Source organism: Tetrao urogallus (assembly GCF_951394365.1).
Source record: "Tetrao urogallus genome assembly, chromosome: 3".
NCBI classification, from domain to species: Eukaryota; Metazoa; Chordata; class Aves; order Galliformes; family Phasianidae; genus Tetrao; species Tetrao urogallus.
This window is the reverse complement of record NC_136815.1, coordinates 80,462,640-80,485,437: the sequence shown is the minus strand read 5'-3', so window position 1 is coordinate 80,485,437 and position 22,798 is coordinate 80,462,640. Positions and strand designations below refer to the sequence as shown.

At 43.0% G+C, this 22,798-nt stretch overlaps 1 protein-coding gene across 4 annotated transcripts in view; it reads left to right on the top strand.

Moving 5' to 3' along the window:
* Window positions 1–4,281: 4,281 nt before the first annotated feature.
* Window positions 4,282–22,798, top strand: part of SLC22A23 (solute carrier family 22 member 23) — a gene marked incomplete at its 3' end in the record, with an annotated part of 79,626 nt that continues 61,109 nt past the window's right edge. For all 4 annotated transcript variants that reach the window (XM_079533186.1, XM_079533183.1, XM_079533184.1 and 1 more), the window contains exons 1-2: window positions 4,282–4,382; window positions 9,688–9,842. In XM_079533186.1, coding sequence (XP_079389312.1) covers window positions 9,773–9,842 — 70 coding nt within the window. In that variant the 5' untranslated portion in view covers window positions 4,282–4,382; window positions 9,688–9,772. The remainder of the gene's footprint in view (window positions 4,383–9,687; window positions 9,843–22,798) is intronic.

Here is a 22,798-nt window from a genome sequence, read left to right as displayed (position 1 = left end):
CATGGATGTCTGTCAGTAAAACTAACTCTGTGCTGTGCGACAGTCTGGTGTGTCTCTGGGTGGCTTCTTGTGCAGCCTCTTCTGTGACAGAGCTGCAGGGTTACTTTCTGTAGAGCTAAGCATTGTGTTGTTTTCTGGATCTTGTATGTTTTCTCAGACTTTAATGTAAAAACACAGCCAGGTTGTTACTTCTGGCCAGAGACTGAGGGAGGAAGGAGAGGAGAGTTGTCCTGTGGCGACCCGTAGGGAGTTCTTGTCACTGTCCTCTATAGTGGCTGTGACTGTGAGCACTACTCCAGCATTGAGTTACTGGGAGAAGGCGTTAGTAGTACGGTAGAAGGACTGACTGTTCTACTTTTTTGGTTGGGTTGGGTTTTTTTGACTGTTTTTTTTTGGGGGGGGGGGGGGGGGAGAAGAGTATATTTGCAGTTTTTCTGGTTGTACTTTGGTCTACTGACTTGGAGTTTTTCCTCCAACAGTAAGGACATGGAGATTGTTTTGCTTTTTGTTATATATAAGGTATGAAAAAAAAGTTTTTTTTTTTTTTAATAATTCTTATTTTCTGTGTAGCTTGTTTTATTTGTTGTGGATTTTTTATTTTTTATTTTTTTACTAATTTTGTGGTTCAGATTTTTGGGAAAAATACTGAGAGAATGCAAAGGCATCGTAAACTCTCACTATACAAGGTGCTTACATAGAAATGGAGAGAAAAGATGGGTTCCAAAGCCATGTAGGGAGAACCACCAAGGTCTGGTAATAAAGTGATGAATCGGGAATAGGTGTCAGTGACATGTAATTGATTCTTGTTTCCAAACTGCCAGGCAGCTTAGCAGCATGGGGCTTCTCGCCAGAGGGGTCTGGGGTGCCCCAGCTGGCTGTGGCGTACATAACATTTAGAGGCTGGGGATCCCAGGGTGGCACCTCTTCTCCAGGGACTAAGGAAACAGGCAAGGAACAGGTTTTAAATTTGCATTTTACTTGCCTTAATTTCACAACAAATCTGGGCTTGCTGTGTGAGTCCTGTTCAGACTTCGATCTCATGTATGGGATGGTTACATCTGAGGTGCATTAATTTTTGCCGCGTGTCTTCTGAAGCATGTTTCTAACAATCCTCAGGCTTGAATTCTGGCTTTTGAAGCACATTGACTCTCTGCATGGGTGGTGACTCACTGAGATCAGTTAAACATTAGGATGCTAAAGGTGTGACTCCTTCAGCTTTGACAGAAAGTGCTGTCAGCATGTAAAAAACACTTGCAATGTATTGCATGTCTGCTCAGGTGAGATTCTGTACGTTGTTAGAGAAGTTACTTTTTTTTTTTTTTTTTTTTTTTTTTTTTTTTTTTTTTTAGATGCCTTGCCATGTTTTGCATAGCTCTGGGTGTTGCCTCAGCGTATCACTTTATCACATCTTTTGCACTGGATGGAAGATAGAAAAACCCAGGCTTCACTGTGAATTTACCAGCGCCCTTCCTTCAGGCTGCGGACTGGTAACTCCCAAATGGGAGAGAGGCTATGGGTTTCTGCCAGAGCAGCTTCAGGATTTACTGGTCTCCCTGCTTGAAACACATTAGTCAGCCTTTTGTAAGAGGTGATAGGAGATTAGTGTCTAGTCACTGGCCAAAACAGTATTCTGGTGCACGCTTACTTAGAGTGCCATCTGAACTGCCCTTCCCAGTGTGCAGAGACATGGGAGCTTGTGCTTCTTTGTGGAGCAAACCTGCTTGTCCTTTTTATAGGACAAAGCCACTGGTGCTTGTAGTAGGTCGCACTGTATAGGCAGGCCTTGATGGCTGCATCTGCCTGTGCCCCGTTATGCTGCTCTCATGGACAGATGTCCATGATGTTTCAGATGATGTCCATGATGTCCGGAAACAGATGCTTCTGTTCTCAATTGACTCACGCTGGGCTGCAGAGGGAGCCTTCAGAAGGCAGCGAGTGGCCAACCATGAGATTAGCATGGAAGTAGATGTTTTTGCTTTCAGAGCGGCTGAGGAGTTGGGCAAGAGCCTTGAGAGCAAACAGACACGTGGTTCCCAGATAGCTTATCAGAAAGTGCGCTCCGGGCATCACTGAAGGGCTTGCTGAGAGTTTAACCTTTCTTCTGTTTTTAAGCTCCTGCTCTGTGTGCTAAAGTGGACAACTTAGTGTGTGGCATGTTGTCCCGGCCTGGAATTTCACAACAGCCCTTTGTGAAGCTTGGTCTCCTCCAGCCATGAACCTTCACCTCCGCCTGGCCTGGCATGCTGCGTTCCCTGTCTGGGCTCTGGTGGTGGCCAGCCATTGTGGCTGGCAGCAGTAGGCCCTGTGGGTAGATGGGCCTCGGGTTCTTTTTGTGGTGTTACTGCTCGTCTGACAATAGTAAGATAAAAATAAGCAATTTACTGAGATTGTCTTTAGAAAGTGCTTGTGTATAAACATGGCTATTTTTAATGCCTTTAATTTGTAATCTGTATTTAAGGGATTTCTCATTTCTAAGTGCTATACAGCCCTTCTGGATTGTGAAAATAAGCCCAGAGACTTCTGAAAGTTTGCCTGGAACTCAGAGGTACCTCCTAAATGTGGCTTTGCTTGTAGTTTGCCTGGGCATTTTTGTTGCAAACTAAAAATTGATTCTTAATAATTGCAGATATGAAGTGGAAGAAATGTAATTCCTACTAAAATACTTTGAAGATCTCAAGAGCTTCAAAGAGCAGTTCGCACTGCCTTGCTGAGCTGCTTGCTGTAGATAGCCAATAGCTATTTGGTGGGGAAAAGAAATACCCATACCGCTTGCTTCTGGTTGCTTTGTGTACCTTCAGTATGCAGCTTGCAGAATGGTGTAGAGTCAGACAAGCCAGTACAGTGACAAACTCAAAAATAAATTTAATGAAAACAAAAGCCTGAGCCCAAGTGTTTAAAAGTGTGTAAAAGCTGGCACGTTTCTTTTAGGCACGGAAGTGCTATGCTTCTTGGTGAGATGGTACATTTTGGGGAGGATGTCTTCTGTGCTGTTGAACCAAATGGATGAGTCAGAGCTGTATGTCATGAAGATGCCTAATGCTGCAGTGCACCTAATTGAGCTCTTTTGAGGGAAGGTTTGTTTTGAAGTTGCATCTGACTTTTGAGAACAAATTCATGTTCTCATTTTGCATGATTGGCCGTTAGATTTCAGTTAATATTTTTGGGACAGCCACTACAATTACATTATATTCAAGCAGCTGTTTGTTCTGTAAAGTTTTAATTCTGGAGCATCTGATCCTCCAAAGTTGGCTGTACTTATTTTTTATTAAATGTGTATGGCTACTGTTACCATCAATATTTGAACACTTTACAAACCACCAGCAAACATACCTTCCTACATTTATCCAAGGATACAATAAGGCTATCTACACTTTACGCCCAAGAGACACTAAGTTGCCTGTTTGAGAGCAATGAGGATGTTGGGCTAAAGCCAGGAATGCAGCCTGACTCTTCTTAGGCTTTTGTCCGAGCTTAAGAGGAAAAAGTCTTGAAGGTTAGGGAAACTAAGGACCTTAATTTTTCCCATCTTTCTCATGGAAAGGTGGGCGCGCCCTAATAATGTGTGGGCCTTACAGAGTGGTCATCTGCTCTTCTTTTGGATGAAAAGGGTGTTTTTGGTATTAGGGATGGCTCTGGAATGAAAGTTTGGCTCCTGTCTGATTTATGAGCTGAGATGGAGGCTGCTGTACTAAAGCTCTCTGTCTCAATATGAAGAGCTGGTCTGACAGGACATATCATTAGTCTTTGTCACCTTCCTCATCTCAGGATGTTTTTCTGACAGCAGAAACATCTTCCCATTTTGCCTTTGGGAGCCTGAAACCAGAAGCCACCAGGATCTTGTGGCAAAGGAGCTACTTTTCCTGCTGTATCCAAGTGATGCCATATCAGTCAGTAGCAGAACACCTTTCTAGGTTGTCTAGCAGTAGGTGTTTGGGGGTGTTATGGTGGTGTGCCCTAATTATATCAGTAGTGCTGGTTGTGTCCCATAGTGTCTAAACAAAAGTGGCCTAAGGAGGGAGAGATTTCTGTGCTGGGAGCTCCTGTTCTGTAAATAAGGACCTGATTAAACTTAATCAAGTTAATCTTTATGTGAACTTCATGGGATCTGGGGCTTGATTTGAGGGGGAAAGCTTTCCCCTGCTGTTTCACAGAACTGCATAAATTTCTGTCACTCATGCTAGGAATGAAGCTTGAAAAGCAGTCTATTTTGGTGTTAGTATCTTCTAAAAGCATGTGAGAATTTCACAACTTATTTTGTTTTACCTGTCTTTCTTCCAGTGGGATCTTGTTTGTGATTCTGCCTGGAAAGTCCACATTGCAAAATTCTCCCTACTTGTGGGATTAATCTTCGGCCACTTGATAACAGGATGTATAGCTGACTGGTAAGTGCAATATCTTTTAATGCAGTATATCAATTAATTAATGTCAGTATTAAATATTGCTTAGATTTTTATCTACTTCATAAAGAACCTTTGCTTCATGATGTTCACGTTCTGAAAAGAATGTGACGAACAGTTTAAAACCGTTTGTTAATTGCTTGAACTGAGTAATGTGCTCCAAGATAAATAACAAGAAAATAAGCTATTTGATAGTTGACTTAGTTATTTCCTGCTGGCACAATTTATTACAGCTGTAGAGCTGGTGTGTAACTATGTATTTGTTAATCATATAAGTGAAGCCTTTGGTTTAGGGTTTTCTTTTTTCTTCTTCTGAACTAGGAGATAAGGTAAAAAGAAGTTGAGAGCAGCAGTGATTTGACTTAATACAAGAGAGTTGTGTAATGTCAACCCTGTGCTTATACAGTGACTTTTAAAAGTGGTAAAAGACTGTTGCAAACCTTTCAACGTTCCATTTTTAAAGTTGTTGTTAAGCAAACATTCTGAATTAGCGTTAAGGAGTCTCAGATTTATGTGCTGTTGATATTGGGTATTAAACACACAATATGCAGTTCCTTAAATTACAGTACTGAAAACATTGAGGTTCCCTAATTGTTCAGAAAGTTCAGTTTTTATGCAAAAAGAGGGTCTTGTAGTGCAGGAGAAGGGGAAGAAAATTAAAGCCCTGATTCAAGTGATTTAAATAGAAACTTGCTGAATCTGAAACAATAGCTGTGATGCCGTCCCAGTCATTTCAGTGGCTTCCAGCACAGTTGCCAATGTCAGTGCTTTAGATGGCCCCAAGTTAACTATTCCACTGTTTGCTAAACCAGGAAGGGAAGGAGTTGCTTAGTAGGGAAATTCTAAAAAGCCCCAGCGGTGGCTCATCAGTCAATGATTAGAGAAAAGGCTCCCTGCAGCGGTGCTGCAATGCGTCTCAAACTTTTATAGCAAAACTACACCTTTTTCTTGAACAGTCATTAAATGTTTTTAGGCAAGTGAGGAATTGTGACTTCTCAGTGAAGCAGGGAACAGGCATGGTTAAATACAATTGAATTTGATTAAAATGCTGCAGTAAAACAGGGCTGTAACAACATGTAGAAAGTACAGTAGGGAAACAAATGAGGGTTCTCTTTTGTTTTTCCAAAATAGGCGTTTGTATGGAGGAAGCAGACTTACTGCCAAGCTAGGGATATGCTGCTGTAATTGACAAGTCAGTCACAGACAAGTGAGCAACTTGTTGCCTAAAGCACTGGCTGCAAGGGAGAGATGCAGTAAGCAGATTTAATAGCTCTCTGAGAAAGGAGTGCCCAGTTCTGCCATCCATTTCTTTCCTTAGTGTGTAGTTTGCTCTACCACGTTCTTTTTCTGCGTTTTCCCTACAGTGAGATTATGAGAGTTTAAGGACAAACAGTTTGACAGATGTAATGCTATGGAGAAAAGGGTGATTTGGTAACTGGGGGAAGAGTGCACCCTTTGTCCTTTTGCAGGCATTGCATTGCATTGCTCTGGCTGCCACCAGAGCTGATCCCTGTCGTCCTCCTCTCCCCCCATCTCCATTGCCATCTAATGTAACTGATGCAGCAAGGTAGTCCTGCACTGAGATAGTCCTTTTTCATTTGGTAAGGCAGTGGTGCTACTGAAAGAGCACCTAAACAGTATTTGCTTTGTTATTCAATCACTGTTTGAATTTCTTCTGAGACTGGGGGTTGTGTGGAAAGACAAATACACAATGGGGATTGTACTTGGGAGAATTTTTTTTTTAAGTCAATCCAAACAAGAGCAGGCAAGATATGCCAGATTGATATACAGAAGTGCTATAATCTTTCAAAATCCTCATTTCACCTGTATATCACTATCTAGTTTAGGTAATCAGAGGAGGCTTTGGGTGTTGGGTTTAGATTGGTTGATTTATTGCTGTTTGGTTGTGGAGCGTGTATTTTGTTTTGGATTTTTTGGTGTTTTTGTTTTGTTTTGTTTATTTGTTTTGAGCCCATAAGATCTGGAGCTTTTATTTTCCTTTTTGAAAGGTTTTTGAAGCTGCACGTGGCCAAAGCATAGTATGCATTATGACAATTTGCTAAGTGGACTGAGTGGTCTGTGATCAATATACAGTAGGTGGTGTGCAAGCTTCAGTAGCTGTGTGTGATAAATCCATAGGAGGAAGATCTGCAAAATTGTTAGGCCGTGTAAAAATGAGCAGTGTCCAAAGGCTGAGTAAGCTGCCTGTTTGGGCAGGGTACTGCTGGCACTCTTGACTCAGAACAGGAGCTGTAGAGGTTTCTGTGGAAGGGTCCCTCTGGAGCAGGCACCCTTGGTGGCTGTGTGGCATCGAGACAGAAAGCCTGTGCCTCTTCCTGCCCTGCCCTGGTACTCCTTGGAGCCTTTGTGTCAATTCAAATCCCAAAACTTAGAGAGCCTGCAAAGAATGGCACAGGAAGAATAATCAGATTGGCTGAAGGACAGTCTTCTCAAGGTTGGCAAGGCACATGTGTAAGAGCATGGGAAGGACAGGTCCTGTCCTCAAAACATTTGCCTTTTGCCCTGCACCTCTGGTGACACTGGAAGTATCTGTTTGACGCATCTGCATATCACTCTGCGTAGCTTGCAGGTTGATCAGAAGCCTGTGGTTGCTTGTATTCCTAGTTATTTACCTGTGTAGGCAGAATTTAACATCTGATATAGATAATAATATGCGATGTAGGCTGAGACTGTTGTGGCATGGAAATCTCTCTCTGAAGTAGTGTGGATGGCAGCAGATAGCATCCCAGGGCTGTTTTACAAGGGAGGTTGTGTATGGTTTAATCTCTCACAAGCATTTCTATGCAGTGTTAGTCAAATAACTCTGTCTACACATAAAAGGCTTTATATACTTTTAAGACAGCATCCTGTCAAAACGCTGCTGGATCACCAGCGATGTGGCTGATAGCTGCCCTGCAGTTCTGATTTTTATTTTTATTTTTTGAGGAATGTAATGAATTGTGGGATGAGGAGAAATGCTAGCTTTGTCTCTGGGAAGCGGTACTAAGGGGCTCGGGGCTTTCAGAAGCCCAGGAGGATTTCCCAATTCTTTGTTAGCAGCAAACATTCATTTACATAATTTGTATAATGGTAGGAGAAATTCCAAGCCCTAATGATGGGTAACCTCAAATAAAGAGGATAGGGGGAGGAGAGGAAGGGAACTGGTGTCTGCGAAGCATGGAGCCTTTTTTAATCAGCATCAGGAAATAGCAGGTCAGGCTTGTGATGAGAATTAAACTCCTAATTCCGAGGGCTTGCCTAATGCCTTTCATCTATAAAACGCTTCCACAAATACTAATTAGTATGAATTGCAGCTTGACTGTTACGAAAACCAGGCTGTGAAATTCTGTGCACATCACTAATAACACAGAGTTCGTGGTTTTCGTATTCAAGGCTTGGTATGAGGTACTTTCCCTCCCTGCCCAACTGCTGTGTGCCCCATAAACACAAAATGTAAAGCACAGGCATCAGCAACTGCCACCGTGTCCACCATGCTCCCAGCACATTGCATGTCACTGAGGGGGAAAAAAAGCTCACCCTGAGGCTCATCTCTCACTAGCTACGTTTGCACCCTGATGAAGTCTGCTCTGACCTTGTAGTGTCCAGCCTGCTCCCTGGTACTTGCTGCTTTCATAGGGTAGAATATGTTGAGTTGGAAGGGACCCATACGGATCCTCGAGTCCCAACTCCTGGCTCCACACAGGATGACCAATGTTTTATAAACATGGAATGTTTGGTGCCAATGAGTTAAGTTTTAGTGAAGTACCCTGCAGTTGATGCTGCAGTTGGGAAAAAAAAAAAACAAACAAACCCAAAAACCTGTTTAATATCATAATCTCTGGTGTACTTTGAAAAAGTGATGATACAATTACTGGTTTGCTTTTCCAGTTTCCAAAGGCATCAAATACAGTATCTCTTTTCCATCCCTTTGTCCTCTATTTCATTGATCTTGTTCCATTTTCAAGGAAAATCCAACGTTTTAGTTGTGACTGCATGTATGAAATACACTTTACAGCTGCTGGTAACAATCAAATAATTGACTCGAAACACTTCAGTATGTGAAACTGGATTAGGTAGTGATGTTTATATGCTCTTTATTGCGCTGACATTCAGCCAGATAGCTGGCTTGCAGCTGACAGTCTGCTTTGAATGGGTCTGCGAAAGCTGCCTACGAAAAGCAAGTTCATATATTCTTTGTGGAAATGGCATATGGAGCTGACTGAAAGAAATCCTCAGTTCCACTGGAAAACTTGTGGGAGTTGACAAGTTGAAAAATTTTGGAAATCTCCACATAACGATCCAATTTTTGCTTAAAAATAGCAGCGTGCTTTGGTGCTTCATATTACCAGCCTTGCACAGGAGGGGGGAGGGGTGCAAGGGGAGTTATGAACAGTGAGCATGTGAGACATATGAAAGGAATATGAGGCTTTGCATAGGAGCTGACTTCTGCAGCAGGTGCCCTGTGTTTGGTAGCAGCATAGTTCCTCATTGGCACCTGCAGCTGAAAATCTTCTCTGCCAAGAAGGGCTGCAAATGCTTACACCTCAGTTGCCAGTGTCTGCTTTGGAGTGGTTTCTTCCTCCTTTTCTCCCTCCTCAGCTGGTTTTGTGGGTCTTTTCAGCCACTGTGGGGATGTGACGTGAATGAAAGAGTGGAGCTCACAGCTTTTCTGCAAGCATTACTATCAGCTGCCTGAGGATAAGGGAAGCTGCACAAGCCCTATTCTTACATCCAGTCCCTGTTGCTTAGGCTTGTCCTTAATAACGAGGCTATGAAAAGTGATCTTTTGAGCGTGCTTCTCTTGCAGAGGAGGCTAGAAAGCATGTCTGTTGGGAAGAAGAGACCTTTGCAATAAGCTCTGTGGCTGTAGGGAAATAATGTAGGGAAATAATAAACGCTATCATGTAACATATATAATATAAAACCATCTCATCTGCTATTGAAAGCTCTGAGAAGCTGTTTTTGATCTCCAAGACATTTGTTTATGGTTCTGTTGTAGCTCCTAGTAGCTTCCTTGTTCACTGTTGGTGATGTGCTATTGGTCAACTGTGTTTTAGTCAAGAGGTAACAAATCACATGGTGACCCTGCTTAATCCCACCTGAAGTTAATCTGTCAATGCAAAGCTGACTGAAGAATCAAGTGGTTTTTAGTAAGCAGGAGGGTGGGGAAGATGGAACAAGCATTAAAAACAAGTGGGAATATTTAGAAGGCATTGCATGATTTGTGCTCTTTGTAAGAGTATTACTGGTTTTTAACACTATTTCTCTCTACTTCGTTTCTTATTTTTAGGGTTGGTCGACGGCCCATACTGCTCTTCTCTGTCATATTCATTTTGATATTTGGACTGTCTGTGGCACTCTCAGTGAATGTGACAATGTTCAGCACACTCAGGTTTTTTGAGGGGTTTTGCCTGGCTGGAATAGTCCTCTCCCTGTACGCACTGCGTGAGTATACCTTTACAGCCCATCCAAATGTATGTTTATGGAGTATGTAGCTGTTCTGGGGCATCCTGCTTTCCTACAAGCAAACAATTCTGAATCATAGCCTTCAAAAAAAGCTTCAGCCTGTGTTTTAATAACAAAGCAGGGTTTTTTTGCAGCTATCTCTTTAGATTGGTACAAAGCGATGCTAAGTTCAGTAGGAGACTCTACATTTCTCCTGTCTGGAACTATTCCAAAAATTGCCCTGCTACTTGCAGCTAAGAGGTCTCTTGTCCCTGCCTTGGATTGTGAAATACAGCAGAAATATGTGAGATGAGGAGCCTGATGTCTTCTTATCAAGGCTTCTTGATTCTTTGTAGTTCTTGTGTTTTTGAGTATTATTTCAAGGGGGATAAAATCTGACAGAATCTTGAAGGAAAGCCTATGAGAAATATGTGTACTTATAATGTCTAGGGGAGATGCCTGGTAAACTTGTTGTCAAAATATATGGAAGCCCTCTCCAGAGGCTGTGCCTTCAGAGGGTGCACGTGTGGTGCTGCCAGCCCTGAATGTGTCACTGGGATGCACTCCAGAGAGCTCTGTGTGCTTGTGCTTCCTTTGCTGTTTGTGATAAATGGGTAGTACGCCACCTGAGGAAAAATACATCGTTTCCCCCCTTTTATTATGGCTCTGGAAAAGTATTGCCTAAATATATCCTGGGACTTGCTGTACAAATCTTCATAAAATTTTATTCACTTCCTACCATAGATGTTAAATCCTTATGGGTTATAGATACTGCAGCATCCTCACTCTGTGTGGAGTATTAAGCTCTACAGTATTTGTTTTTGTGTTTTGAGACTGTGCCATGGGGAAAAGAACCTGACTAGAATACACAACAGTTTATTCTTTTGCACCTCTTCGTAGTAGACAGGACAGTACCCAAGAGAGTTTCACTTTTTTTACTTTGCTTCTCTTGCCTTTGGTGATATAATCCCACTTTGGCAGTGAGGTTGGACCAGATGGTCCCTTCCAGCCCCTACAATTCTGTGATTCTGTAATTCCTAGCAAGAATTCTTCATCAAAAAATAAAACTGTTATTGAAGACATGGAATCTTCTTTTGTATACCCCCCCAACACTGTATATAATACCAGTGAAACTTCATTAACCCTTTTACTTGGTGACCCTAGAGAACTTGCTAGAATGGAAGAAACCAATGTAGACAAAGTTGTTGCTGAAGCGTAACTAGCATCAAACCTAATCTCTGCTGTCCTGCTGTGGTTGACTCCAAATGCCCTTCATGATCTTGGCTGTGAAGAAAGATCAAGGACAGTAGGATATTCAGCTGAAATTTGAAGTAGTTTGGATTTTTCACTGCTCATTGAAGTATGTATGTTTTTCTTGGTTGCTTTGTAGTTGGGCTTTTTAAAATTTGTTACAAGAATCATTGCAACTGAAAATTTTTGTTGGGATATATATAAAAATTCCATTATGAACCTGAGAGAATCTGTGTTGTTGGTGTAGTTTGCCAGACAAGGTCCCATTCAAAAACAATGAAAGAGCAGGGTTAGTCCATGCTCTGTTTGATTCAGATCAAGGGCTTGAATTTGATTTCAGGCCCACCCTCCACCATAACTGAAGAGTTTGCTTGTAACTGCTTATGTAAGTTTGCCCATTGCAAGTGGGTGTGTGTCTGCATAGGGATTGCAACCTTCTGTGGAGTCCTCTTCTGTTTCATAGCCTCTTTTCTCTGTTACTGGTTTTGGTTTCTTCCACCGAAGCTTTGGGCCTCAGAATTCTCACTTGGTTGCCCTGAGCAGAACAATAGAAAGTAGAAAGTTTATTCAGCCAGAGAGTCACCAGCTGAAGTTTCTGATGCTGCTGTGCAGAAGAAAACTCTACAGGGCTGTACAGCCTGCAGTGGTAATTAGTCTGCCACAGAGATCCTCTTCACACTGTGTCGAGCTCGCTGGCTATGCTTGGATTTACGGCCCGCCTCAGGAAAATTGTAAGTAACCATCCTGATGCTCTAGGAGTGGGAATAGCACCAAAGTGCTGCCTTAGAACACGTTGCTGCTGAACTTGAGTTGTCTTCACCATTCACGCCATGCTCTGTTCAACAGCCTGATGTGGTTTTCCTGTGGGTCCCTGCCAGTGTGTTGAGCAAGCCTTGGGACAAGGCCTTGCCTTCTGTGCCACTGCAGGCTGGCTTCAGCAGTGCTGTGAGTTGGCTTCTTGTAAGCTGTGCACATGGGAAAGGACGCTGCAGCAAGATCCTGTTTGGCCTGTTTTCTTAGGTGACAAATGTGACAGGATGTGTGGAAATGGCCTCGTGTTAACCAGCAGAGGTTTAGACTGGGTATTGGGAAGAATTTCTTCCTGGAAAGTGTGTTTAGATATTGGAATAGGTGGTGGAGTCTGCATCCCTGGAGGATTTAAGAGATGTGTGGATGTGGTGCTTATGAATATGGTTTAGTGGTAAACCTGGTAGTATTGTGTGATGGCTGGACTTGATGACTTTAAAGATATTTTCCAACCTGAATAATTCTGTGATTCTGCACAGCATCTTGCTGCTCAGGACTTAACAAATCTGTTTCTTTAGTTAAGATGAAAAGTTGTCATGCAGTTGTTTTAGGGTTTTTTTTATTTATTTATTAAACTTTTGCTGGGAAAGATTTCAGATGAAACTTCTGGTGAACCTTCAGGAAGAGATGGTCTGTGCACAGGTACTGGCACTTGCTGTGAATGGGGCAAGCAGAGGAGGAATGAACTGGGATTTTTCTTCTCAGTGCTGCATTTGTCGCCTTGTTTGGGAGAATAAGAGGGAGATGGTTCTTCTCACCTGAATAAACTACAATTCTATGAAACAGGCAGATTTTGAGAGGCTTTTGTTTCATGATGCTTCCCACCTCTTCTGCTCAGTGTGCTGTCACCACAGCCTGATGCACAGAACTTGGGTTGCTGGTTCAGTGGCTGTGTTGGCTGAATAGGAGAGTGCAGAGACAGCAGGGTGGGCATCTCTCATCAGCTGGGTGTGGGGTGTTGTAGCCTGCTGCCTGGCTGAAGGTGGGGAGCTTCGGATTGACCCATTGGGATGGAAAGAGCTGTGGCTGGTCCTAGGAGGAATTGGCCTTGAAAGGGAGGCAAAGGGGAACAACCCTGAGCAGTGGCGGGTGTGTCTGAGTGCTGTCTCAGCTGATGCCTGCAGGCTTTACAGCTGGTGAAGGTGTGCCTCTCCCCACAGATAGCTCTACTCTCTGGCTTCCAGCCCTGTGGGACAAAGTATGCTCAGCAGATGTGGAAACCACAGGAGTCAACAGCAAACATGACTCTGGAGAGCATGAAGGGTGTGCTGCTGGGTCCCTCTAGCCTGGCGGGGATATTGCTATGGCCTCATACTGCACTTCCCTAGGGCTGTGGGTTTCACAACCTGCATGTGCTGATGCAGGAGCTGACAGGGCTGCAAGCAGGAGGTTTGCACCCATGCCACTGCCAAGGCTGTGCTGGCATCAGTAGTTGTGGGGGGAAGCTGTCCCCGTTCCTCCAAGGGCAGGGCAAAGATCGTGCTGCCAGCAAGATGTGCCTGGCAGTCTCTTCTCACCTGCCTTTAGGTGTTTTCTGGGCCTGGGGGTGCAGAAGCTGTCATTACCCAGAGCAGAAGCTGGAATGATGGTGTTAATTACATTTAAGAAGGAGGTGGGGGCGGAAAGTATTTTTCTGCAGCTCCTGTACCAGCACTGGTGATCACACCTGAGATCAGGCAGCAGGAGCTGCGGTGTGGGTTTGCAAGCTGTTTGGTTGTTTCATGGGTGGCTGAACTGCAGATTAGGCTGTGAAATTAGAAAGCCTAGGCTTGAATGGAACAGTAAATAGGCTCTGAAAATAGCTGTGCTGAAAGGGAGACATCTCTGCAGGTTGAAGTGAGGAAGCAGGAATGCACCTCTAATGCGTAGTAGTGGGATGAGTAGGCACATTGTTTTCTCCTTTTCATTGGTAGGTGGAAAAAGGTACAAACACAGTGAAAAATAATAGCCTGTTTGGAAAGGCTGGAGAATGCTGGCAAAGGTTTCCAGACTGGTTAAGACACCCAGCTGTGATGTATCTTTCTCATTTGTAGTTAGGTCAGCCTAACCTGTTACTTGCGAAAATTACAAGGCAGTGACCTGAGAGAGGCTCAGTGTGATTTCTTAAGCTGCCTTTTTGGTTTTTTTTAATGCGTATCTTGGAAAGCTGGAGCAGCATTTTGGAAAGCTTGCTAATGTTGAAGAATAAGCTAAGAAGCATGTGGACTCAGGATGCTGGGCTGTGAAGCACCTCCAGACTCACAGCCCCCAACTCCACTGGAGCTGGAGTGGTGTAAGCAATAATTGCTCAATTTTTATTCTCCATTTTCCCCTCCTGACTCTTCAGCAGTGAACATGGTCTTGGTTAGGCAAGGCAGGTGAGGTGCTGCAGGCCACAGTCTCCGAGCCTATTCTGTTCCATCTGAACCAGCAAAATTAAAAACACTGTAGTGCCTTCTTCAAATCAGGGGAAGTGGAAAACATCCGGCTGTGTTCCAGTGCATTGACATGTGCTTCAGTTCTGCAGTAACACGCAGTTCTCTTGGCTGACACTTGGTGACAAGAGCAAGGTTGTTAAGCCACCTACCTTCTGTTTACATAACCAGCCTTCTGCTCACGTAATCAGCCCTCTCCTGTTCTGAGTCATCCAACTCGGGTCTGGGAGGGGTGATCGTGGAGGGCTCTACCACACAGAAATCCCTCTAAAGAGGCCATTGATTGCTAAATGATTTGGACCTATTTGGTAGAATTAAGCTGTGATTCCTAATAAGAGTCTACTGGCCTTCTCCTCGGTGATTCTTTCCCTTTTTTGCTGTTCAGAGTGTTGTTAACTTTTCTAGAGATGTGGAACCTGCCCATGGAGTACTGTCTGGCTCATTTGTTTTAACCCCTGTGAATGCCCTTGGGGCATTGTGAACACTTTTTCCCAAATTTTGGAAATGCTGTATTGTTTGGGGCAGCCAATTTGAAATAAATGTGTATCAGTTCTTAAAATATGCCTAAGGGGAACAGTATTCTCTCTGGAGCTCCTCAGGAGGTTACTATGAGAAATCCTACCTTCTGTTGTGTTTCTTCTTCTGCAGTTTCTTGTAACTGATCATAACTATAATGACATTTCTAGGGATTTTTATTATTTCTTTAAGTTGAGTAACGGTGAGCAGACTTAGAGCTGCGCTGGAGGGATGAGCAGACCCTTAGTGCTGCTGTATGTCTGACATCATCACAGCTTTGTGGTTAATCGTGGAATTGTTAAGGCTGGAAAAGACCTCTAAGATCATCAAGTCCAACCATCAACCTATCACCTATCTGTACTTCCATGGTCTGAGAAGTGTGTTTCTTCTCTGAGAAACGCAAGGGGATCAGAGACAAGGATGTGAAAATTCTGTCAGTCATGATTTTTTATTTATTTATTCTTTTTTTCTGTCAGGAAACTGAATCTGCTACAGAAAGCTTCCTTTGTTGAAGGCATGCATGTGCCTATTCTGCTAAGTCTGATGGCTCACTGAGTTTTAGCTGTCCCCTTCCTCTGGCTGAGATCTGTCCCCCTGTACCCCACAGAACCTTTAAGCTTGTAGTGCAAGTGCTGGAACTGAGATGGGCAGGAGAGCTCAGGAGCTGCCTGGAAGGCAGTCAGTACACAGGCTTGAGCTTTTCCCAGATGTTTCTTCCAGTGAGGCATGGATGAATGCACATCTTGCTGTTACTTTCTGCTGCAGAAGGAGGAAATCATAGGTTCATAAATCACCTAATGAGCAGTGTTTCACTTCCCTTTCCTACTTTTTCTTACAGACTTGTCAGAAAAATCCAAGTGGCAGCAGGATGTGCATAGAGGAAAAAAGTGTGTATGTGGAAGGTGGATGTAGCAGTTATCTGTACGACTTGAAGTCCAGCAACAAATGTCAGCACACAAATTCACATCAATATTTATGTGCTTTTCAAGAGGAACCGTAATTTAACAAGACTAGCCAAATTTCCATCCCCAGTCACATGGATATGACTCTTATTTTCTCACCTACAAATACCACGACCCTGTGGAATTTTTTTTACTAGTTCAACTTAATTAAAATTTCACTCAAAGCTGAAATTTGCAGGCAGTGCTCACTGCAGTATTTCCAAAAATGCATGTTATTTTGTCAGCATAATAAAAAATTCACTTCAGTTTTAATTCCTGCCTTTATGAATTGTGACACAAGAAATCAGTTCACTGGATTCTACTGAGTAACGCACACATCTCTGCAAGCACACCTTCAGTTCTACAACCTGAGCTTAACGCTGTGTCTAAGCACCCAGTGTGTTCAGGACTGAATCTTTGAGCTGCTGATCATACTGAGTTCAGACTTAGTTTGGCAATCTAAAACAGGCAGTCCACTGGAGAAAAGGGGTGTTTGAAGATGGCAACTTGGTTTTGGAAGTATGGCTATTTCCTGATGAAGGGTTTCTGTGCTGAAGTGTGAATGGGAGTGTGGCTCACTGTTAGCTTCATCTGTTAGGGATCTGCATTCCTGCACCTCTGTGATTCAGGTTGGATTACGGAAAAAAAAAAAAAATCTTATAAAGTGGTAATGCATTGGAACAGGCCAGGGAGGTGGTAGAGTCACTGTCCCTGGAGGTGGTCAAGAAGCATGCGGATGTGTGGGACTGAAGGACATGGATTAGTGTGCCTGGTGGTGATGGGTTGATGGCTGGGCTTGATGATCTTAGTGGTCTCTTCCAACCTTAATGAGTCTGTGGTTTCCCTGGCTCCTGGATGCCCAGTATCTCAGTCCAGCTTGTGTTCACAGGAATTCAGATCAGATAAACCATTCTTGTGGTTTCTCTCTTTTACCTTTCAGTCCTATTTGTGGCAGAGATTGCCTTCTGTAGAGGCATACTCTCAGTTTGTGTGGTAAAGCTTCAGTCGTCTCCAGTATAGTCAGACATTGCAGTGCAGATACATCTCCACCAGTCGCTTACCTCACATCATCGACATAACAGTGGGCATGTATTTCATTCATTCTTCTGTGTGCCCTCTGAGGAGGGCGACTGCTGGCAGAGATGGCCTCAAAGCACTGCTGCTTAGCTGTGGATGAGGAGGCATTTGGTGTTGTGAAGGAGGGCAAACTCTGCCAGAGTGCTGCAATTAACCTGGAGGTTGGTGGCCCTGCATGTGGCGGGGGGGTTGGAGATTCATGATCCTTGAGGTTCCTTCCAACCCTGGCCATTCTGTGATCTGTTGGAAATAAGTACCCAGTGCTGAGGCTTAGGTAAGTTGCTTTTCATGCCAGCTGTTATCCAATCATTCAGACTAATGGTGTGGAGAAATTAGGAGGGTGTTTTCTCTGTGAAGCATTTAGTTCAACACATATTTAGGCTTGTGGACCAGGAATCATTGTTTAAAATAAACAGATTAATGACTCTGTCAAGTTTTCTGTGTGGTGGGGAGTACAGTGCTGCTCTCAGCTCCTCTGCAAGGCCCTCTTCCAGCCATAGTGATGTTTTCGCCTAGATCTTGGTGCTGTCCTGGCAGTATAGCTGCATCCTGGGTATGCAGAACGTGGTTTGCGACTTCATAAGGGAGGTTAGAAGCAAAAGAATCACCAAAAACACACAGGAAGCAGAATCAATAATGTTAGACATGAAAAGCAATTTAAGAAGAAATGGTTTTTGGGCTTTGTGGGTTTTTTTAATTGTAGCGAACAAATGGATTGAAGGCAGGGAAGAAGAAGAACAAGAGCAACTTAAAAACTGTATGATGGTAGAAGTAGCTTATATGTTGCAATTAAAACCAGCATTTCTAATAAAATCCCATTTTGGTTTCCTTTCTAGATCTGGCTTGAAAAGGGGGTTTAATCTCAAACTTTTGATAGACTCGTTTTTCAAGACAAAAACAGATCTATTTCTAGGAGGTTTGAAGAAAATTAATTGAAGAGCCTCTGGTTTATAGAGCCATTAAAAATAACTCTGCTTTGAAAGTTAAAGAAATAAAGCTGTCATTGTTAGTCACTGATTGGAAAAATGGCTTCTCATGTGTCTGTGGAGTAGAGAAAACCAATTACTGCACGTGAACGTTTTTGGAATTTGGACAGGAGAAGCTTTTATTATACAACCCTTGTCTCTACCCATGTCAGTCTTTTGAGATGTTACATGTGCAGTTAGAGTTACGGACCATCCTGTCCTGTTCTTGCTTACTTCATTCTTAGCGGCTGTGATACATCTAGGAGAGAATATGTGAAGTTCAGTCTGCACCTTGTAAGCTTTTAATCTGATGGATTCAACTTTTTAAGGAGACAAACTTCACTCTTCTTGATCAAGTGTTACATCTCAATAAACTAAAAATAAAAAATAAGTATCTGTACAGCTGACATTTGTCCTGACATTTTAGTCTCCTTCCTTGGCTGAGGATAGGTGCTTCAAACAGCTCTGGAGACAGTAATGCATGGCAAGGCAAAGAACAAGAATAGCCTGTGCATGACCCAAAGAGGAAGAGTAAGGAAAATAGAGTACATAGTGCATGCAACAGCTGTGTCTTCTCTCTTCTTCCCAGTAAGAGGGAATGTGACAGATAACTTTTCTGAAAGAAGATATCTGCTCCTATCCAGCAGCAATGAAAGATTTTGTATCCTAGCTATTTCAGAAACAAAAATGCAGCCAAGAGAAGCAGGCTGTGTGTCATGCTAGTCTGTGCAGATCCAGGCAGTGTTGCCCTCCTGGTGCTTTGAGTGCCTGGCAGCACTTGCATGGGACGTATTAATGCCTTTTCCTGCTTGGACATCTTGGCATGAGATGTTGTGATGAGAAAGCATCTATTTATGTGGTGTTTCCATCCTTATTTCAACCCAGGTGTGCGTCCCTGCCTGGTGCCACTCGGCTGCAACCACCCAGCTGCACCATGGTTCTGAATGCAGAAGTGGAAATCTCTGAGAGAGATCCTACTGGCCCACCCAGTATAGCTGGTGGGCTTTTTATAGAGAAGATACAGATCTCCTCCATGCTCTGATCCCTGGAAGTATCTAAACTATCAAAATTACACTGCTGAAATAGACTGAAGCTTTTTCCCTACTGTTGGAAGGAGATACAAACGTAGCTTGCTGTGGTGCCTTGCTCTAGATGCAGTTTCATTCTTGAATGCTTGTTGCAGCAATGTGAAGTCTGGAAACTCTCCTGTTAAAAACAGATTAGTCTGTTACAAGTCACTGTGAAGCTTGCCTTTATTCTGCGTGGGTCATTCTTGAACATGGAATTTAGGACATCTTTCTTACAGGCTTTTCAGAGATTATACTGTGTTTAATTGCAGCTTGGCAGCTACAGCAGGTTTAATGTGTTAGCTAAATGTGCGTTCTTGGACAGGTTGACATTTCCTCCCAGGATAGCTGACTGTTTGCAATAGTAGCAGATGGAAGTCCTTTCGTGTCTTCTGGGCATTAACGTGCATTGGAGATGAGTGGATGAACTGGCAGCAGAGAGAAAGACTCTTAAAAAATGATTTATAGTGATCTGTATGGCTTTGTTTAACTTTATTTACTTCAGCTCTTGGTGTGAGGAAACTGGGTTTGTATTTGTTTAAAACTTCTAAAACTCAGTTGGAGAACCAAATATGATCAGGTCTTGCCTATGAGACTTCCAATTTTCTGGCTGGCTTTTCTTAGCAACATCTAAATTAGTGAATAAATAGAAGCCTCCAGTCTGCTGATGACAACAAATAATGTGTGATTCAGAGTAAAACAACTTGATTGTGGACTTGGCAACCCTAAGCCTTCGGGAGCAGAAATGCAGACCATCAATCTGATATTGCAATTCTGGAAAGCCTCATGAAAGGTCATTTTGTTGCTGTTCTTTCAGTAAATTAAGTGTTTTAAAGAGAAGACCAGGTTTTATTTTTGGCTTTAGAGGGGAATAAAAAGTTAAGACTGAGGGGCAGAAATGATATTGCTTGCATCTAGTATAAAGATGCTGAAAGGTTCACTTTGCGCTGAACACAGCTCATATGACCTTGGTCTTCCCCAAAGTCTTCGGGATTTTTATAGGTTTTGGTGTAGTTTTTCTTCCCCCCCTTGTTTCTTAATAAATTTTTGATTACTTCTTAGGTTGTTGTCTGGCAATATCTGACTACAGTGTGCATCTCTACTTTAAAGTAAAACTGAGTAATACAAAGGGAAGTTTCTGGAGTCGTGCGTTTAGGCTTCAAATATTGCCCATATTTTTTTGCTATAAATAGTACCAAAAAGGAAGGCTTTCGTTCTCAGCACTGGAAGGGAGTAGTACTTTTTCTTTGGAAAAGACCAATGAGAAAGGTATGCTGCAACACACAACGTATTAAGAGAAATTCGCTAAGATTTATAGAAAAATATAATTGTCCTGGTGATTCTGAATCAAGAATATTGGTCTGCAAAACATTATGCATAATTCTAACTTCAAATAGTAGAATTTTGACTTACATTTAAGGTGTTACTGTAACAAGGTTAAATGCCAAACCAGAATATCTCCATTTTTTTCTGCTGCAATGCAGTTATGCTTGTGCAGGGCATAGCTGGTGTGAAGCAGTACTGCTGCTATAAAATGTCAGACAATTTTAAGTCAGTCGTTTGGTGTAAAATGTATTACATGGAATGTTACTGTTTTTTTCCTGGTGATCCTTAAGGAAAGCGTAAGAACTGTGCTGTGAGTGTGATCCTAGCAAATGCTATTGCTCAGTGATCACAGGTACAGCTTTCCCATTGCTGTGGTCGCCGTGCAGAAGAGCTGCATTTTCACTCCTTGGCTGCATGCTGGCTCCTGAGGATGAACTCACATGGAGGAGGAGCTCCTCCTGTTTAGCCAGTTTTGTGCTTGAAATCAGATGTGCAAGATGAAAGGGATTAAGGAAATTCAGAGGCATGTCTTGAGCTATTACCCTTTGTGTTTTAAGAGATCCGCCTTGTGCTTGCAATGAGATTGCATCAGCAGTGGGGTTGGTGCAGCTGAGGGAGCACAGCCTTTCCTTCTCACACATCTATTGTCTGTGTGCACTGAGAATGAGCTGAAAGCAGATGAGCTTCTCGTGTACTGGAGAATACACTTCAGATGGAGTGAAACCAAAAGGAAGGAAATAACAACATTGTGTTATGAGAAGGAATGGCAACAGCCTTTGGACCCCAGTAAAGGAAGTTAAAGAAATGAGGAGTGGTGTGCGTATATAGCCTCTAGCTAAGCTTGCAGTTCTCATGTGGGAAGGGGGTGAAACTCTCCCAGCTCACTGTTTTTGATAAGAGTCCTTTTTTTGCTTTCCCTCCTCCATTTGGAGTTCTGAAATTCTAGTAGCAGACCCAGCGAACATGGGTGTATGAGTAAATGGAGGAAAACAGGTAAAAGATGCCTGATAAAACACTAAATGGAAGTCATGGCAGATGACTTACAGGAGGGGAAGGTTGCCTAAAAACATATGCACATTTCTACTTTCGAAAGCTGTATTGCCTTGAGATTAACATTCTGCAGAAGATGCTTCATTTCCGTGGCATCTCTCTATGCTGTGGAAATCGTAAATGTCTTGTTCTGGGTCAAATTTAATTTCTGCGGTCTCTGAAAGTAATGCGATGCTCATAAATGTGATATTTATTCCATTCCTCATGCCCAGACTCCTGGGTCGTATATTTTTACTGCAGCCTTCTTCCTTGCTAATCTACTCTGTTGTGTCGTGGGAATTCATAGGCAACAAGGACAGACTTAGGTGAAAATGGATGTCAAAATCAAATTTGTCATGGGATAGAGACTCCCCATCCCACACACACAGCATATAATCTACTGTAGGCATAATCTCCTCTTTTCTGTTCCTCTTTGTGAAGTTCTTAGCAATGAACTGAGGCTGAGACAGAAGATGCTGACTGAGCACAGTGCAGAATGGCCCAAGATGTTCTCAGAGATACCTTGTGTGTTGCATGGGTGTGAGGCAGGATAGACAGTTGTTTCCCAAACTCTGCCGACATCAGTGTCAGCGTGTGTTTGTACCTGATAACCAAGCAAGTATTCCTTCTTCCATTCATTTAAATGAGGATTACGGCAACAGTCCAAAGCCTTTGGGCGTGAAGTCAGAGCCTTTTCTAGGAAGCTCCTGGAAAGCCTTTAAATAGTGCAGCAAAGGCAAGAGCTGAGAGGCTGCCCCGCTCCTCCTGTCCTGGGCTCTGTTGGAACTCCATTCTGAGTGAATATATTCCCAAGTACCGCTCTTAATTATTTTTATTTTGTTTCTTTCGTTTTTTTTTGTGTGTAGCGCGGAATCATTTAATCTTTCTATGTACTTTATCCTCTAAAGATAATGTCTTTAAGATGCATAATGAAAGGTTGGCAGATACAAATTGTGAATTTAGTTACGTCTGATGGTAAAACAGTCTCAGATCAGGTGCTGGATCTACAGGCAGGCAAAACTGGCTCCTTACTGCTGGTGTGCTTGCCTCTATTGGCAATGCTCACGCTCTGTGTAACGCGGGAGGAGAGTGCTTTTTTGTATGTGTGTGATCCTGTGCCATTCTCCCTACCTGCACTGCCCTGAACTTTGCTGCCACTCTTTCCTCTCTCTTCTAGGCTCTCCTTCCCCATTTTTTCTAAGTATTTTAGGGAATGTTGAGCCACTGTGACTCCCCATGGGACAGGGAGAAGGAGCAAGTCACGCGTTTATGTGTCACGATGGATTTGCTGATGGCATTGCATCCTCTTTTGATCCAATGGAAATGCTCTTCACCTGAGCGAAGTTATACAATGCCATGCCTGTCTGCCTTACTACTGATTGTGATTTCCTGGTGGTGGCACTTAATGGCTTATGTATATTTTAAGCTTCAGCTGGATTCCCTAGACACAACAGTGTGATCTGTTCCTCCACTCATCACCACCACGCTGTAGGGCACTGTGGGTGCTGGTAACAGAGCAGCTGGCATTCTCATTACTTCCTGGGTTTGGTTTCTTTGCTGGCA